The 18,934-nt window shown below is 42.0% G+C and overlaps 1 protein-coding gene across 1 annotated transcript in view; it reads right to left on the bottom strand.

Moving 5' to 3' along the window:
• Positions 1 to 3,160: 3,160 nt before the first annotated feature.
• The window catches only part of PGM2 (phosphoglucomutase 2), a 35,360-nt gene continuing 19,586 nt past the window's right edge, over positions 3,161 to 18,934 (bottom strand). The window contains exons 7-14 of the mRNA XM_045076390.1: positions 18,085 to 18,274; positions 17,268 to 17,365; positions 15,445 to 15,625; positions 15,263 to 15,356; positions 13,604 to 13,733; positions 12,579 to 12,768; positions 10,737 to 10,870; positions 3,161 to 3,927 (exon numbers count right to left, since the gene is read on the bottom strand). Of these exons, the coding sequence (XP_044932325.1) occupies positions 3,825 to 3,927; positions 10,737 to 10,870; positions 12,579 to 12,768; positions 13,604 to 13,733; positions 15,263 to 15,356; positions 15,445 to 15,625; positions 17,268 to 17,365; positions 18,085 to 18,274 (1,120 nt within the window). The 3' untranslated portion in view covers positions 3,161 to 3,824. The remainder of the gene's footprint in view (positions 3,928 to 10,736; positions 10,871 to 12,578; positions 12,769 to 13,603; positions 13,734 to 15,262; positions 15,357 to 15,444; positions 15,626 to 17,267; positions 17,366 to 18,084; positions 18,275 to 18,934) is intronic.

The raw sequence follows: 18,934 nt of genomic DNA, 5'->3' as shown, positions 1-18,934 counted from the left end.
CTTGGAGCGAGGATGGACCGATGGGAGGGCACAGGGAAATGACAAGCCAAGAGCCTCCCAGAGTCAAAGTGTTTTGAACAAAAACGTTAGGGATTTGAATTTGGTTGTCCCGAGAAAGGAGAGTCCGAAAGGGGGCGTCACGGTTGGAACAACATGTGCTTGCCCACGTTGGGGACCGTCCGTGATGGCAGGACTATGCTGAACCTCCGTGAGCTGCGCGAGTGTATTTCCCCCACTAGGCTGAGGTGGGGGCAGCGGGTTATTCCCAATATCTGGAAAGTGGCTGGCTCGTAGCAGGATTCCAACAGGACACAGTGAACATACGAATGAATGTACAAATCGCTCAGGGAACACATGAATGAACGCACAAATAGGGTTTGGTCTTTGAAAACAGAAATTGTAAACATGAGTTAGATGTCGTCCTTTCAAAATCCCTCCAGAGTAGGACATACACGTTCATTCCATCACTTAAAGCATTTATTTTTATTTTTTAAGTTCACTTATTACTTTTTTTTTTTTTTTTTTAGTACTCTCTACACCCAATGTGGGGCTTGAACCCATGACGTTGGAATCAAGACTCACCTGTTCCTCTGAGGGAGCCAGCCAGGTGGTCCCAAGCAGTTATTTTTTAAAGCCAAGAGTTTCCAGTTTCATGAAATTACAATACTTTCCCATGATAGCATGATGATTGAGGTACACTGATGAGATAAAAAGGCCCTCCCATTTTTCCTTAAGGAGTAACAGCTGTTATTTCATAGACCACAAAAAAAGAAAAAAGAAAAAGAAAAAGAAAAAAAGTTGTCCAGCTTTTCCTCCTGCAAGGCAGTCTCTTACACTCAACGGGATCTCTTCTTTCAGGGACACCAAGAGAAGACGGTGCCAGGTCTCCACTCATATAGGACCACCTTCCCCTGGCACGCGCAGCTCTTAGAGACAGAGGGCGTGGCTGGGATGGTGCTCAGTCCTGATCTTCCCCTTTCTCTCCTACAAAACATTTCCCAGCACTGCCGGCCATGGGGTTCAGCCTTGCTTGTCCCGGGTTTCAGGGTTTCCAGCTCACACCCCCCAGGCTGCAAGGCCAGGCGGGGTATGAACACCAGGCTGCCTACCCCGTCTTCGGTACCAAGCGTTTGCCCCCTGATCTCCAACATTAGATCTTGTGAGTCCTGTGAGAGGACGAGTCATGCATTCTGCCAAGAGAACTGCCAGTGATTTATCGTTGCTGTTGTCCTTTACGTATTTTCCACATAAGTTGAAGACTTGAGGAATGAAATGACCTTGAGATCATTTAGCAAAATCTTTCTGTTTAAAAACGGACACAATTATCACCCAAAGTCCATGGGCTACATGAGGGGTCCTTCTTGGTGTTGTCCATTCTATGGACTTGGGCAAACATATAATGACATGTATTCTCCATTATAGTATCCTACAGAGTATTTCCACTTTCCTAAAAACCCTCTGTGCTCCCCCAATTCACCGCTCCCCACCCTGTCCCTGACCGCCCCCCCCTCCCCGCAGCAATGATCTTTTGTCTCTGCAGCCTGGGTGACAAATTGTCCATGTCGCTTGCTTCATTAGTTATAACAAAGGTACACTCCAGTGGGGATGTTGATCATGGGAGAGGCTACCTCGGTGGTAGGGAGAGTAGGGAGGATCTAGGATATTTCTACACCTTCCTCTCATTTTTGCTGGGAACCTAGAACTACTCTAAAAAAAAAAAAAGTCTTTTACAAGAATAACAAAATTTAGACTTCGAGAGGGTAAGCGACTTCACCCAGGTCACAAAGATGGCTCACAGAAGACCATGATTAGATCCCAGGGGTCTTATGCTGCAAGCTTTATGCACTACACGTTATGCTGCCTGCCATCCCATAAAAACACAAAAACTCACGGACTATTCAGTGAGTGTACACGATGTGTTCTTTCTTAGAAGTACAAGTGAGAAACAGAGTTGGGGATCTTCTCCAGGTCCAACTGAATCACCTGCTCCTATGAATGGCTCATCCCCAAAGGCAAAGTGGTCATTCAGCTCTCTTCCGTGAAGCTTTCTCTGGCAGAACAGATCCCTGTCTCATACTTCTGAATGCTCAGCACTCTGCAAATAACTCTGTTAGGGAACTTGTGAGCATCCAGTTACTCACTAGCCCTCCAGTTAGCCCGTGAGCATCCCCACAGCCTGGTGGGTCTCCACCACCTTCATATTTCCAGTAACAAACTGGGATATAGTTTATATGCTCCCAGATCTGTGGAGAGGATACAGATCTGACATTGCTTATTTCTAGAGTATAGTTTGAGACTAGAAAACATTATAAAACAAAAATACACACAGCTTCTCCAATGAAGCAGCTGACAAACTATATCGAATATTGTAGATTTCAGAGTTCTTTGAAGGGGGGGTGTCTGGGATCGAGTCCTATGTCTGGGCTCCCTGCTTAGTGGGGAGCCTGCTTTTCCCTCTGCCTGCTTCCCCATGCTTGTGCTCGCTCTTGCTCTCTCTCAAATAAATAAAATCTTTTTTTCTTAAGATTTTATTTATTTGGCAGAGAGAGAGAGAGAGAGCACAAACAGAGGGAGAAGCAGGCTCCCCGCTGAGCAAGGAGCCTGATGTGGGGCTCAATCCCAGGGTCCTGGGATCACACGACCTGAGCTGAAAGCAGACACTTAACAACTTAGCCACCCAGGCACCTCCAAAATAAATAAAAATCTTTAAAAAAGGAGTTCTCTGAAACGGCACAAACTATGTATCCCTCAGACATAAAAACATTTTTCTCCCTGACTTTAGAAAGACGTTTGCCTATCAGATTGTAATTTTTCATTGTTCTAAAACTAAAATTGCTTAATTATAACAGGCAATGATTTGCTTGAAAAATAGAAAAACCACATAAAGTACATGAAGTATACAAAGAACAGTGTGATCCTGACTCAGGGTACTCAAAGGGGGTCACTGTGGATGGTTTTAAGGCCACCAGTTATGAGGAAGGGAGAAGACACATGTTATACAAACCTGGAAAAAGCAATCTAATGGTTTTAGGTTTTAATCACATATGAACAAGGCAAAAAACCCAAATCAGGTAAATAGTTAGTGCTTATAGTCTTTGCTGCCTTAGTACCAAAAATTCCATGAATGTAAACCAAAGCAAACAACTATACAGTAAAGCACTTCGCAGTTTCAAAAAACCAATTTTTTAATTCAAGTTTTGAAGAGATGAATGTTAATACCCAGAACAAAGATGGTTAGGCTGTTTTTTTCTAGCACATATATAATGTATAATGATGTAGTATTAGAACCAAAAAGTTTTAGGTCAAAAAAATACATCTTTGTGAAGTATCTTTTGCTCCAATTTATAGGTTCTTATAAATTCCTCCACTTTAGGCTCCCTACACATGAACATGACATTTACTTCTTATATTTTACCTTATAAGCAACTGACAGAGATGTAAAAATACATATACCTAAAAAGTGGTTATCCTATAATATGGACAGCCCAGAATTTAGAAATTGTATAGGCTTTCTGGCACTACAGAGTAGATACACTGGTTATTTATTCTGATTAAGGCATATTAGTTACAGTATATTTTTAAAAGTTGGTCATTTTTTCAATCTTCATTTTTGAATTCAGAAAATTCTAGTCTCCACCATTCAATAGGAATTCAGTTAGCTACATCTGGCCATCTTTTCTTGATTCATCTTAAAGGTCAAAAATAGAACAATGAGGAATGTAGGGCTATTAAAAATATATAAATACTTGTAGCAATTGTTTAAGTCATTTGGTTCTCAAAAACACTGCTGAGCGAATTCTAATTATGTCCAAGGCTGAAATATTTCACTCTGCTTTTGGTTGCAGGTTGTACTTTTGTGGCTGGAAAAAATGTTCTTCAATAGCACTGACTAGTTCATTTAATTCCTTCTTCAGCTGCTCAGGATCACTGGAAAATAAGGGAGAAATTCCAGATCAGTGCATTATTCCAAAGAATATTTGAGGTTCTCCCCGCATCGGTCAAGCAACACTGAAACTACCCTTAAGAGGAGGGCTCGATCAGACAAAACAGAACCCCGGTGTCTGAAGCATGGGAACGCATCTGTTGAGTTGGACAAAAAAATAAAAAAAACTCCCATGAGACGATATCCATTCTTTCCCCCAAGGTTTTCCCAAGGCCTCTAAAATAAACAAATAAGAATTTTTAAGAAACAGAGTTTTTTGCTCTAGCGTCCTCTGTACCTAATTGTGCAAAGAAAACTTTTATGACCTCAGCTGTCATTTGATCCTGTTAAACTTTTACAAATGACCGGTCTGTTCCCACCCTCCCAGGACAGGAACGCTCCTCATCCAGTTTGCCTTCAAACTCCTGGAAGCGAAGCAGCAGCCGGTCTGCAAGGCCTTCCTAGACGGTACAGAGAATGGGAGCCTCCTAGCGGGCCTGCTGATCACAGGAACTCAGAACCCTTCCCCCATTTTAATCTTTTCTATTCTACCTCTAGAACAAAAGGGTCACAACCAAAGTCTACACAAAAATCTAGGGAACTATATCCCTCTAAGGAATGACAGTTTCAAGCATACGGAAAACATTCATTTAAATGCGAACAACTGGGGCATCTGGGTGGCTCAGTGGGTTAAGCCTCTGCCTTTGGCTCGGGTCATGATCTCAGGGTCCTGGGATCGAGTCCCACATCAGGCTCTCTGCTTAGCAGGGAGCGGCTTCACCCCTTCTCTCTGCCTGCCTCTCTGTCTACTTGTGATGTCTCTCTCTCTGTCAAATAAATAAATAAAATCTTTAAAAAAATAATAAAATAAATGCAAACAACTGAAGATAGGAAATAATAAAATAAATTTGTGATTAGACAGGTTTCCAGCCGTTCACGTTAGTGTGAGGTTACTAGTGCTGGGTGTTTACTGTAAGTACTTGAAACCAAAAAGCTGAATTTAAAAAACCAAATCCTAGCTCAAACTTGTATGACTTCATACTTGGCTGTCTTCAATATATGCAATTTTATTTTAATGGAAATCGAAATTCTTGGAATGAGTTAAGATCATTTTTATATTGCCACGGCTGCCCAGTACAGCTGAAACAACCCATTTTATTGTAGGCATTAATTCTGTCTCTACCACCAGCCGTATGCCCTCCAGCGAGTGGCTTCGCCTCTCCAAGGCCCAGCTGTCTCATCTGTAAAATTGGGATAAAGACTTAATTTTCTCAAGAGAGGTGTTGTGTAGATTGAGATAAATTATATAAAGCAATTAGCACAGAACCTGGCCCGAAAACCCAATAAATGTAGCTATCCTTAAAATTATTTTTACCCCCACAGGTGACATATAAAGTAATTAGGCTTCATAAATACATATGAATCACACAGGTCATTATTTCCTTTTCCATAAATGTGTTTTGAAGATAACAACCTTTCTCAGGAAGGCACATAACCAATCCTTACTGGTTTGTTGTTGTTGTTGTTTTTTCCCTAACAATATATCTAAAATTAAACTCACCAGTGAATATACAAATACAAATATATAAATGTATTTATCTCCTACTGGTTTTGTTTGTTAGAACCTTGCCTGATTGGTATATAAACCGTGAGACAGTAACAGAGTGTCCTTGTTCTTGGGAATTGTGTATGTATTGAGGTTTGCAACTTATTTTCTGATGGCTCAGAGAAAGAAAGGAAAACAAACAAACAAACAAACAAAAAAACCCAAACCAGCACATACAATACACTGTGAGAGGCAGCGGATATTGCAAAACGTTAGCAATGGCTGAGTCTAGGTCAAAGCAGGCTAGCTCTGTCTGGCGACCTGTTGACAGCCCATTTTTATAAATAAATTGTGTAAATAAAGATTTATTGGAACACAGTCACACCTATTCCATTATGTATATAACTTCGTTTTGCTTTTGAGCAATAGCAGAGGGGAGGAGTGCGACCATAGGGCTCACAAACTCTCAAACGTTTACCATCTGGCTCCTTCCAGAAGTTCGCCAACCTTTGGTCTAAGTGAAAGGGATGTGGGTATTCATTGAAATTTTCTTAAAATACAAAGTTGGACAAAAGACATCTACAAAACAAAAAAAGATTCTGTAAAAGCAGGACTTAAATTTGGAAAGGATTTCCATTCTCTAGAATATAAAATATACTAAGAATCTTAAAGTTATTAAAGTGGTCAGAAAATCAGGAAACACAGCTGTGGCTTTATTGCTGCTTTGTGTTGGGTATGCTGGTGACCTGAAGCATATCGGTGACTGGCCGAGTGCCCAATGGCCCTATTATAAATTGGAGCAGCATTTCGATGAATATAATAAAAGGACATTTTTTTCAAAAACATTTTCAGTAATTTGTAAACTTATATTTGAAGTTAAAGCCACCTAATACCCCATCTGAAAACTGTAAAATACAGTATTGTATTATTAATACAATTTATTTAATACTAAATAATACTCTACAGTATTAAATAGTATTGTTATTATACAGTTTCTAAATTATTATATTTTCACAGAGTAATGACAAGGAAGGGCCAAATACAGAGAGAAAATGGATCTTTAAGTTGGACTATTGTTCCTTTGTTTCCAAAACAATGAGAAGGAGAGTTACAAAGCAATGTCTACGGGAAACCCCATGCTCAAGAGTTGCAAACAGCTTCACATGTAACACACACAGGAACACTGACACCAGCAAATATTACACTAAAATCTTGGTTATCCAGAATGCTTAGAAAATGAGCTATTTTACGTGTTTCTTCAAGAGGCTTACCAGCTGAGTTTTTGTCCTGGCAGCACAAAAAGATTTTTTTGTTTGCTTGTTTGTTTTTATTTTTTTGACAGAGAGAGACACAGCAAGAGAGGGAACACAAACTGGGGGAGTAGGAGAGGGAGAAGCAGGCTTCTGGCCAAGCAGGGAGCCCGATGCAGGACTTGATCCCAGGACCCTAGGATCATGACCTGAGCTGAAGGCAGCCGCTTAACAACTGAGCCACACAGGCACCCCCATGAAAAGGTTCTGAATGGGACTTGGTAGCAAAATATAGGACACAGTCTATGGCTTCTTAGATATACTTGGGTGCTATGGTATTTAAAAGCCATAACCATGACTCTGACGGTTGGACTGGAGCTCTTATTTAGAAGAAGATGCAGGGCCCATGTGGATGTGGACGATAAAGTGGGCAATATTCCGAGTTCCTGCGTCCATGTTTCATAGTTTTGTTTCATTTTAGTATTTCTTTCTTTGCTATCAGCAATCCTTTCTTCCTGCCCAAGGAAAATCTAAGGCTCACAATTCTTTTTTTTTTTTTAAGATTTATTTACTTATTTATTTATTTGTCAGAGAGAGAGAGAGAGAGAGCTAGAGAGTGCACAAGCAGGCAGAGTGGCAGGCAGAGGCAGAGAGAGAAGCAGGCTCCCTGTTGAGCAGAGAGCCTGATGCGGGACTTGATCCCAGGACCCTGGGATCATGACTGGAGCCGAAGGCAGAGGCTTAACCAAACATAAGGCTCACAGTTCTGTTCCTGCCTCTCAAATTTGCTACATTTATTTTATTTTTTTAATTTTTTTAAAGATTTTATTTATTTGACAGAGATCACAAGTAGGCAGAGAGGCAGGGAGAGAGAGGGGGAAGCAGGCTCCCACTTAGCAGAGAGCCCGACTCAGGGCTCGATCACAGGACTCTGGGATCATGACCTGAGCCGAAGGCAGAGGCTTTAACAAACCCACTGAGCCAACCAGGCGCACCAAATTTGATACATTTAATCTGCTAAAACTTCTGCGTTTATTTCCAAAGACTGCAAATTTGCTTCCCAAGACCACAGCAACTCTTCATTGAGCAAAGCTTTGATGTGTAAATGTCCTAACAACTGTTTAGCCCCATCTTCCCCACTGGCAGTACTGAGGGCTGGAAATGCGGCTAGTGCGACCCAGGAACTGAACTGTTAACATCAGTAAGTCTAATCAGTGGAAATGCAAATTAAAAACCCCGACATTTAATTCAGTTTTTGGAAAATTTGAGTATGTGTGAACAACTTACGTATCAAAATCTCCTTTTTCAACTGTAAATTTTATGAAATGATTATACATTTGACACTTCAATAGCTTGGGAGTCAGGGAGTTAATGACACCCCCTCCATGCAGTCAAACATCCATGTATAACTCGACTCCCCCAAAAGTCAGCTATTAGCCTTCTGTTGACCAAAACCCCTGCTTTTCATGTAACATAAATAGTTAATTGACAGGATGCCTGGGTGGCTCTGCTAGTTAAGCGTCTGCCTACAGCTCAGGTCATGATCCCAGGGTCCTGGGATGGAGTCCTCTATTTGGCTCCTTGCCCCATGGGGAGTCTGCTTCTCCCTCTGCCTGCAGGTCCCCCTGCTTGGCTCTGTTTCTCTCTCTCTCTCTCTCTCTCTCTCTCTCTCTCTGACAAATAAATAAAATCTTTTTTAAAGTCAGTTGAGAGATGCCTGGGTGGCTCAGTGGGTTAAAGCCTCTGTCTTCAGCTCAGGTCATGATTTCAGGGTCCTGGGATGGAGCCCCGCATCGGGCTCTCTGCTCAGTAGGGAGCCTGCCTCCCCCTCTCTCTCCTCTCTCTCTGCCTGCCTCTGGGCCTACTTGTGATCTCTGTCAAGTAAATAAAATCTTTAAAAAAAAAAAAAAGTCAGTTGACAAGTATTATGTTTCTTACATGTACCATACAATGTATTCTTACAATAAACTAAAGAAAGTGTTATTAAGAAAATAATAAGGAAGGGAATATACATTTGTAGTATTATACTGTATTTATCAAAAAGAAAATCCATGTATAAGTGGACCCACACAGTTCAAACCTGTGCTGTTCAAGTATTTCTCTCTCTCTCTTTTTAAAGATCTTATTTATGTATTTAGGCATGTACGTATGTATTTATTTATTTACTTATTTACATATTTTTAAAGATTCTTTTTCTTTATTTGACAGAGAAAGACACAGCGAGAGAGGGAACACAAGCAGGGGGAGTGGGAGAGGGAGAAGCAGGCTTCCCACTGAGCAGGGAGCCCAATGTGGGGCTCGATCCCGGGACCCCAAGATCATAACCTGAGCCGAAGGCAGATGCCCAATGACTGAGCTATCCAGGTGCCCCTGGAACAAGTATTTCTAAAAATATCTAGCATTTTAATTGAGATATGTGGTAAGTGTAAAATCCTAAATGGATTCGGAAGGCAGTGTGAAAAAAGTAAAATATCTCATTAATAATTTTTATATAAATTATATATGGTATAACAATATTTTCATATATTAAATAAAGTAGAATAAATTACTAAATTAATTTTAACCGATTCTTTTTGCTATTTGAAAAATGTGTCTAGGGACACCTGGTGGCTCAGTTGTTAAGCATCTGCCTTTAGCTCAGGTCACCATGATCTTGGGGTCCTGGGATCAAGCCCCACATCAGCAGGAAGCCTGCTTCTCCCTCTCCCACTCCCCCTGCTGGTGTTTCCTGTCTTGGGTATCTCTCTCTGTCAAACAAATAGAATCTTCAAAAAAAATGTGTCTAGTAGGAAATTTCAAATTGCATTATGTGGTTGACATTTTCTTTCTTTTTAAAATAGCATCCATTAATTCTTTTTAAGATTTTCTTTTATTTATTTGAGAGAGAGAGAGAGAAAGCCCGTGCACAGTGGCGCAAGTAAGAGAGGTGGTGGTGGCAGCGGAAGGAGGAGGAGGAGGGAGAGGGACCAGGGAACTCTGTGCTAAGCACAGAGCCAGACTCTGAGAATTCTGAGATCATGACCAGAGCCGAAAACCAAGAGTTGAAAACCAGTAGTTGGAAGCTCAACTGAGCCAGCAGGCGCCCCTCACATTTTATTTCTGTTGGACAGTAGTGACTTAATCTACCTTTAAAGACCATTTTCCCAATTCTTTATTCTGATTAGAGGAGCTCTGGTTACTGGAGGGTTCAATAAGTGTGCAGTACCACATTTATACATGCTGACTACGTGTACCACAGCTGTTAAAGTCTAAGATGTGGGGCGCCTGGATGGCTCAGATGGTTAAGCCTCTGCCTTAGGCTCAGGTCACAGGTCACGATCTCCAGGTCCTGGGATCGAGCCCCATATCTGGCTCCCCACTCAGCAGGGAGTCTGCTTCTCCATCCCCCCTCTGCCTACTGCTCTCCTTCCTTGTGCTGTCTCTCACTCACTCTCTCAAGTGAATAAATAAAATCTTTAAAAGAGAATAAAGTTTAAGATGTTATGGTACTGCAAAGTGAACTCAAACCCTTTGCCAAGGTCACAGAAACACGACCCTGAAGCTATCAGACCATCAGCTCTTGGGTGGCAAGGACTCCCTCTGCTAAGGCACTTTCTCCTCCCCAGAACCCAGCACAGACCTATGCACAACAGGGGCTCGAGGACATCTGTTCAGTGGTGCAATGGATTTTAATTTAATGTATCAGAGATAAGGAGAAAAAGAGGAAAACTCATGTGTGCTAGTCTCAAATAAAAGTACTAGAAAAAGGAAACTATACTACTATTACTGAAATTCAGAATGAGATTTTTCCCTACAAAGAAAGGCAGGACAGAAATAAGCGTGTAGAAAATCAGCTCTCCCGTCCCTGTCCCTGCATGCTTCAAGCAGCTGTTCACATCACAAAATTGCTGCCAGTTCAGAAACAACATTCCTAATTAAGGTACATATTGGAAAGACAAAATGTTTTACTTAGTATTTGCACAGAACCGGTTAGGAGCCTCAAGGAATAAGGATCGCAGGTGCTGCCAGCACATCATACCTATTTCCAGGCGGGGCACACAGTTCTGAATAGTACTTGATCTTGGGCTCGGTCCCACTGGTCCGCATGGTGGCCACGCCCCCATTAGCAAAGGTGAAGGTGATCATTTGGCTGCTTTTGCTAGTAGGGAGAACCTGAAAAAGCCCCATATCAAAACATATCACTGACATTTTAGAAGTTCAGCAGAAAATTCCCGAAATCTTCCTGTAGAGGGAAAACAAGCAGTAAGGACAGGACTGAATAAGTGTGGCGACAACATCCCTTTATGTGGCCCACAGTAGGCCTCGGCCATTTCCTGACGGAATGAGAGATGGGACCCTCAGCAGCAGTACAGGAAACCAAGCAATAATGGAGCCCTGCTTTCAAAATGGCACGCCAAACAAGCATCAGTACAGAGTAAGACATTTTCAGACTTCAGTGCCTCCAAAAATTCATCTCTTCATTCTTTTTTGGGAAGCTACTAGAGGAGGTGATTTAGGAAAATAAATATAGCAAGAGGAAGTCATGGGGTCCAGGAGCCAAGGACCCACCCTGTAACTGGTGAAGGGCCTTCCCAGGATGACACGTGTGCGCCCGCCACAGAGAGGAACTGCCCTTGCCTGGACAGGGGCCCGGGAGGGAGGCCAGTGGAAACAAAACAGAATGGACAAAATGGCACTGGGCCACGTGGAAACCCCCCCTGAGAGGCATCTGGAGGAATGCGGGAAGACTGGAGATCGTTACATAAAAATCCAAGGAAATGAAAGAACAGAACTATTAATTATAGAAAAAATAATTACACAATCTGGGGGAACGGAATCAAAGTACACTATTTAGCTAAGTGGGAAATAACAGTTACCAGTCGTAACGATCCAAGCACAGGCTCTGAACTCACCCCACGTTGTGGCAGAAGTGCTTGGAAGAGAGGGGAGAAGGCAGAACAGTGCACGGAAGAAACGCCAGATCTCAATCTCAATCCTTACCTCCGCAACAGAAAAGTAATAAAGTCAACCCCTGAGAAGCCCAAGCATCACCACCTGAGAGGGAAGGGTGTTGTCTCGACACGGCAAAGAGATGGCGAGGGTTGGAGCGGCCGTGTTTCATCGGGACGCTTCCCAAAATATTTCTCTTTACAAATATATTGTGCGCAGAGGAAAATTAAAAAAAAATAAAAAGGAAATAATAAAAATGTCTAACAATGCATGAGGATAGTCTCACTCTCCTTTCCTGACCCACTGCCATTAGTTAGCAATACTCGGCTGCCATTTTTGAGCCTTCTTTGGACTCGAGTGGAGGATCCAAGTGATGTCAAGAATGCAAACTCCTGCTTGACAGCTAAGAGCATCCGGACATTCAGAGAATGGAGTGAAACAAACTAGGATGCAAACAGGGTTTCTTGAAGGGTGTACCAGTAACATCAGCATCAGCAGGACTTGATACAAATGCAAATTCTTGGCCCCCACCCCAGACCTACTCTTTCAGAAACACCAGGGGCAGGCTGTCCCTCCTGATGTACTCAGCAGGTGCCCAGACAGAGGAAAACCCGGATCTGGAGGCAGAAGACCCAGATTTGACCACAACCATCACCGACTAGCTGTGGGACAGTGGGTGGGTCTTAAACTTCCGAGCACTGATTTCCTGTATGTAACACGGTGACACTGGTTCTGATAACAAGTGACGATCCTTGTAGTTCAAGCCCATGATTTTTAACTTTCTATTTATTTCGATAGCGTATTTATAATAAACGCTGGAATGCCTAAAATCAGCTTCAGTTAATTCCATGATAAAATAAATTAAGCTATTCAAAGTATAATTGAAGGTAAATATACAAGAGTTTAGTTGGTAAAAGACAGTATCACTTACAGCTTTTTTATCTGGTTGGCTATCATCATAGCCGGTTGTAAGATCCCTAATGCCAGAGATTTCAAATCTGCCACAAGTTTTTGGATAATTATTCTTCCCATCGTAGTTCCTGAGGTTTTCAAATAATTTCTTAATGGTGCCTTGATCATGGCAGATAAAATATGAAGCTTTGGTAATATGGTAGCCATATCTATGAAAACAAACACAAATAAGTAATATACAGCATGGTGACTCTATTTAATGATATTGTACTATGTATTTACGAGTGGCTAAGAGTACTGATCTTAAAAGTTCTCGTCACAAGAAGTATGTGTAACTCCGTGCGGAGTGGATGTTAACTTGACTTCCTGCAATGATCGTTTTGAGATATATACAAATATCGAATCATTACGTTGTATACCTGAAGCTCATGTCAGTACATCTCAACAGAAAAAATATAAATATGCAAAATGAGGAACAAATACTCCCACACGAGATGTACACAGAACATGTATCAGCCAGTTTTAAAGTAAATGAAACAAGTAACCATAACTAGCTTCAAAGGAATAATTTAGCCTAAAAAATGTGCGATTGGCCCCCGGGATTGCCAAACTGCTGCCTGGCCTTCAGCCTGTATCTGGGGGTAAATATTTCATTGCCCGGAGGCCACACCCCACCCCGTTCCCATGTATACCACCCCTGGCTGCTTCTGCACCATAAAGGCAGACTTGACTAATGGTTCTAAAAACTCAGTAGATGTCTCATGAACACCTTGCATCTTTCCTGACACCAAACACTTAAGATCACCTTCTTCAGTTAGCTCTTTCTGCAACTGCTGTTCTTGTTTGTTGAGGATGACCGCAGTGATGACTGATAATAAGCGTTAAACGGGTAAGCATCAAAAGAAAAGGGGGATCCTTTCCTTCGTTTCCAGAAGAGAATCCACAACCAAAGAGCATTGAAAGAATGTTACCGTCTGACACATAAAAACATACTAAAACACTGAAAACTATTACTTCAATTAAACAGAGTAAATAGAAACTTACTCCACATAGATGGCCTTGAGCTGCTGAGACAAAGACAGATTCTTGGTTGCTAGAAAGCTAGCCAACTCTGCGATGATGACCGCGGCGCTGACTCCGTCTTTGTCCAGGACAAACGGGCAGCACATATATCCTGTGGAAACACGGGTCATGCATCCACGCTTGGGTGTGGGCTCCTTTAAAACACTGGACATGCACATTATCTCCGTGCACCTTGCCCATCGCCTGAGAGGTTCTACAGTATGAATATGTGAATGCTTCTCATTGACCACCTTTACATGCAAGAATCGAGCCCAATGCCTCAGCTCGAGGCAGGTCTTCCAGAAGTCCTGCTTGAATAACCTAGGAGAGTCTCCCTTCTAGACAAACCGTTCAGTCCCTACATCCAGCCCAAACCCCTCCCGCTCACACAAAATGGTTTCCAGTTGTTCTTGTCAATGCTTATTCTGTCTTTGCTGAATTCCAACAGTTCTTGTGAGTTAGGTCCTTCACCTTGACCGCCTAGCCAGTACTCTCGTGTGGTTACGAACGGGATCTACACACACTGCTCGAGGCTAAGGTCAGTGTCATCTGTTTCTCTCAGAGTCACTATGTAATTGATGCACAATAAAAAGTTGATAAGCAAATGGAAGGAAAAAAATTTTACCAAAAAGCTATAGAAAGGTAATTGTAGCAAAAAGGAAAAGGAAAAGCTAAACTATTACACACTTCTTTTGATTAATTAACTAAATTAATTCATCTGTGCTGCAGGAAATACAGATGAATCTTCTTCTTCTTTTTTTTTTTTAAAGATTTTATTTATTTGAGAGAGGGAGAGAACCAGAGACAGAGTGATATGGGGGAGGGGCAGAGGGCAAGAATCTTAAGCAGACTCCCCGCTGAGCAGGGAGCTCAATGTGGGGCTCGATCCCAGGACCCTGAGATCATGACCTGAGCTGAAACCAAGAGTCAGACACTTAACAGATTGGGCCACCCAGGTGCCCCCTTTGAATCTTCTTATGTAAGTGTAATGGCTTTTACAAAACAAACAGCTAATATAATATAATAATATTATATATTATATAGTATTAATATATAATATATAATATATATTATAATAATATAATAATATAATCATATCCCCCACCCTAACATCTGAATTTCAAATTTCTCTACCTAGCTCCCCCTCCTCCTCACCTACACTGACAATTTAAGACAAGTATTTCTCAGTCATTCTGGCTGGACTTGGGGCTGTCCTTTCAGGTGACAGTCACTTTGAGGAAAGCCCCACAACTAAGTCCTTCCCTTTCCTCCGGACAGACCTCTGCCCAGCACTTTCAGAAGAGGAGTGAACCATATCAGATCTGAGATCACCATAGTTGAGGGAATATCACTACTCCCCAAAATATGTGGGGTCCTGGGATCCAAGCACCATGTGTAGAACATCACTGTTTTCATCTGGGGTAAGGATTCACTCTCTGACATTAATGGCTTGGTTTTTTGTAAAATATTCTTTTTAGCTAAAAGAAAATCTGAGAAGCCAGTTTTAGGGTTGGACAGTTCAACCCTCTGAGTGCTGCTGTACTCTTGGTCTCCTGTTAATTTTCTGAACCCCAATCCAAATCCCATTTATTTGCATTCTATATACTAAATAATGCTACAGTCACTATTATCACTTCTTACCGATAGCTTCTTCGAATGCAAATAAGACATTTTTCCCCTGGTCTATGAGCTGTTTGGCTCGGTTTCCCATCCACTTGAAGCCAGTTAGTGTTTCCTAAAGGGATAACCCAAAAGAGAAAGACGTGCCTTAGTCCTTCTACAGAGCCAAACAAATCTAAGAGCAAGTCCTGGAAACGTGTTACCTCAAAATGAAAGCCCTCCTTTAAGGCAATGGCTCGTAAGATTTTGGAAGAGACGGTGCTTGACAACATGTATAAGTCTTTGAGGGCGCTGTGATCTGGGTTCTTTTCTTTCCAAGAAGTAAAAAGCCACCAGCCTAAGAGGGCCCCCAGCTCATTGCCGGAAAACACTCTCCATTCACCACTGGAAAACAAAAACAAAACAAAACAAAAAAACCAATGCATTACTGTGACCTTAAGACAGACACTGCAAACGGCTGGGGCAGGACAATTAAGTCAAACAAGGCTCAGACTGGTTTCAGCAAATGTTCTTGTCTTTCTTGTTTAAAGAACTGGCTGGAAACATGACTGCTGCTTCACCAACAACCGAGCAGCTCCTCTGTGCTGGTTTCCTTCGACAAACCTCCCATCTTGGAAGAGCGACGATCTATAACACTTCCGTCTTTGGCCAAAGCTTTGGTTTTAAAGATTTTATTTATTTATTTGAGCGAGAGAGACAATGAGAGAGAGCATGAGTGAGGAGAAGGTCAGAGGGAGAAGCAGACTCCCCATGGAGCCGGGAGCCTGATGCGGGACTCGATCCCGGGACTCCGGGATCATGACCCGAGCCGAAGGCAGTCGTCCAACCAACTGAGCCACCCAGGCATCCCATAAAGCTTTGGTTTTAAAGATGATAGAAATATCCTGGTAGGATCCCACCTCAGGATAACAGACTGTGTGTCTCCGTTTTTGGTCTGGACAGTATTGAGGTTTCTGGAAGGCAACAGCCTAACAGGTCTCCAGAGCAGGTTCAGGCTAGGATGACCAGGACACCAGACAACAGATGCGGGACTTCTCCTTTCCGCAGTCCACGTGGCTACAAGTACGTTTTGTGTTTCAATGAGTATCATCCTGGCTGAACTTCCCAGAAAGGGATTAGAACTGAATCTGTCTGATCATAATCTGAAACCCTAATCCCTTGGGGTGCCTGGGTGGCCCAAGTAGGTTAAGCATTCAACTTTTGATTTCAGCTCAGATCATGACCCCCCACAGATCTCGTTCTCTCCCTCTTTAAATAAATAAATAAAACCCACAATCCTTTAGTAGCACCCCACTGCTCCCAAAACATCACACGTGCTGTTTGATACCCAAAACTGCTCGGACCCTGCCCGCTTTTCGTCTTTTCTCTCCACGTATGTCCTATTAATTCTGGACAAACTCTAGGGTCAAACTTGTCTTTTTTTTTTTTAAGATTTATTTATTTATTTGACAGACAGAGATCACAAGCAGGCAGAGAGGCAGGCAGAGAGAGAGAGAGGAGGAAGCAGGCTCCCTGCTGAGCAGAGAGCCCGATGTGGGACTCGATCCCGGGACCCCAAGATCATGACCTGAGCCGAAGGCAGTGGCTTAACCCACTGAGCCACCCAGGTGCCCCTCAAACTTGTCTTAAAAGCTGGGTATCCACTGTTCTTCCTCTGTGGTCTGCTCAAATTAAATTCAGCATTTCCTTAAAGGTCCAGCCCCTTCACCAAACTCTTCAGCAAACCCCACACTGTAATGCAAGCTCCAAACAATGCACTTGTGGGCATCAGGTACTGAGCCATTAATAATAATAAAATCAATGATGAAACGAGAGAAGATAAATAGTACTTTCATTTCCAAGCTCATCCTGGGCTGATTTACTCTGCATGACGCTGGTGGTCCCCAGAATAGCATTTCACTGTATGTTAGCGATACAGTGACAATTTGTGTGATAAATGGTAAATATTCCCCAATAGGTCCGGTCTCCCCAAGCACATTTTATTGCTTATGTTTTCTATGAGATGGGTAATCACAATCCCTTGTACCTGTCTTGCTTTTCGGCCACGGCAAGTCTATCAGCATCTGGATCATTTGCTAAAATGATTTTGGCCTTGGTTTTGTCAGCCAAGGCAAAAGATAAAGTCTGAAAAAGAATAGGAACATAAAAGACTACTTCAGTCAAGAATCGAGCAAATTGCAGTCCTTAAAAATATCTTGTTCTTTAAGAACTGAGGGAACTCTCCCCAAATGAAGGCTGAATTCTATTTCTGGAGCTGGTCTTGGTGGGTCACCTAATACTTCCTAAGCCAGAGGTCAGGTAACAGGAACATCAGCACGTGACCCACACCTGCCTGTGGGATTCCTGCCACACCTGACAGCCTGTATGTGGTATTTCTAGGCCTTGCCAAGTGATCAACCTTCAAAACCAACCAAAATAAATGGACTCTCTGAATATCGTTGCGACCTTCACCTTTAAAAAGGTTGAAGCAACTATAATTCACGTAGCATGACTTCATATTAAAAAAATGAAGGAAGAAAAAAAATGAAGGAATAAAAATCATTTGATGAATAGCCATTCTATTACTGTTCCCTTTTCACATTTAGCAAGCACAGTAAAGTCAATTTAAACTTAATTCGATTCGATTTAAAATACGATGTTGATTTCACCTCTCATATCCTGATGCTAACACATATATTTTGAAGCCTCTTGGAAGAAATGGGTGACTGATACATATAAGTATTTCTCATGATGAACCTGGGTTTTTTGTTCAGCACAATGAAAACACATAAATAGTTGTTTTACTGGATAGTAAGAATTTTGGATACAACAGGTCACTTTTAGAACAAAAATGATGACGTTACCAAGACACCTTTGCCCTCCTCAGGATTTGGGTATTTCACGGTTGGGAACTCAGGATCAGGATTTTTCTGTTCAGGAACAGCTTCAGGAGGAGCAAAGCCAAAAGCTTTGAAAGCCGACTGCACAAACTCATGACCCACGCCGTGGACAGAGGTGTGCACAAACTTGACCTTCGTCTCCCTGTTCACACTCCTAGGATTAAACACAGCATGGAAAAGGATAAAATAGAGATAAAAGACGCAACCCTGGCTTGCAAAACTAGGAACTCTGCTATCAAGGAACCTGATTCCTAAAAAAGGAAGAAATCAGTGTATTAAGAAGGTACCAGATAACCAACTATCTTTCTAATTCCATTTAAAAAAAGAAGCAAAACTTACGGACCCTTTCCCAAATATACACCCTACCCCCAATACATTCAAGTTTTAAATTTCACTCTGTAGTTATTTTCAGTAAATCTGATTACTTTCAGAGTTTGATTCATGAGACAGCTTTTATACCTAGAGTGGGATTCAAGAAAGAACTTGGGGCTCGGGTTCTAGGACAGACTCACGGCTGTCTGCTGGTGCCAATGTCCCAGCTCCTAATTCTACTAGGTTCAAAATGTCCCTTTTCACAAAATGGGAAGAAACCTCTTATATACGGATGGATAAAAATTTTTTTTTTTCCTTTGTCAAGTAACCATCCTGTTTATCAAATTATCCGGGGTCCGGATATTAAAATAAAATAACAATCAATATCCAAAGTTAAAGTTATAGAAAGGTAAAAATAAGACTTATAAAAATTCCAGTGTTCTAGGGGCGCCTGGGTGGCTCAGTGGGTTAAGCCGCTGCCTTCAGCTCAGGTCATGATCTC

The sequence above is a fragment of the Mustela putorius genome, unplaced genomic scaffold (assembly GCF_011764305.1).
Source record: "Mustela putorius furo isolate JIRA1106 unplaced genomic scaffold, ASM1176430v1.1 tig00000083_pilon_pilon_pilon, whole genome shotgun sequence".
NCBI lineage: Eukaryota > Metazoa > Chordata > Mammalia > Carnivora > Mustelidae > Mustela > Mustela putorius.
Note: the sequence above shows the minus strand (reverse complement) of the source record. Positions and strands in the feature narration are given on the sequence as shown.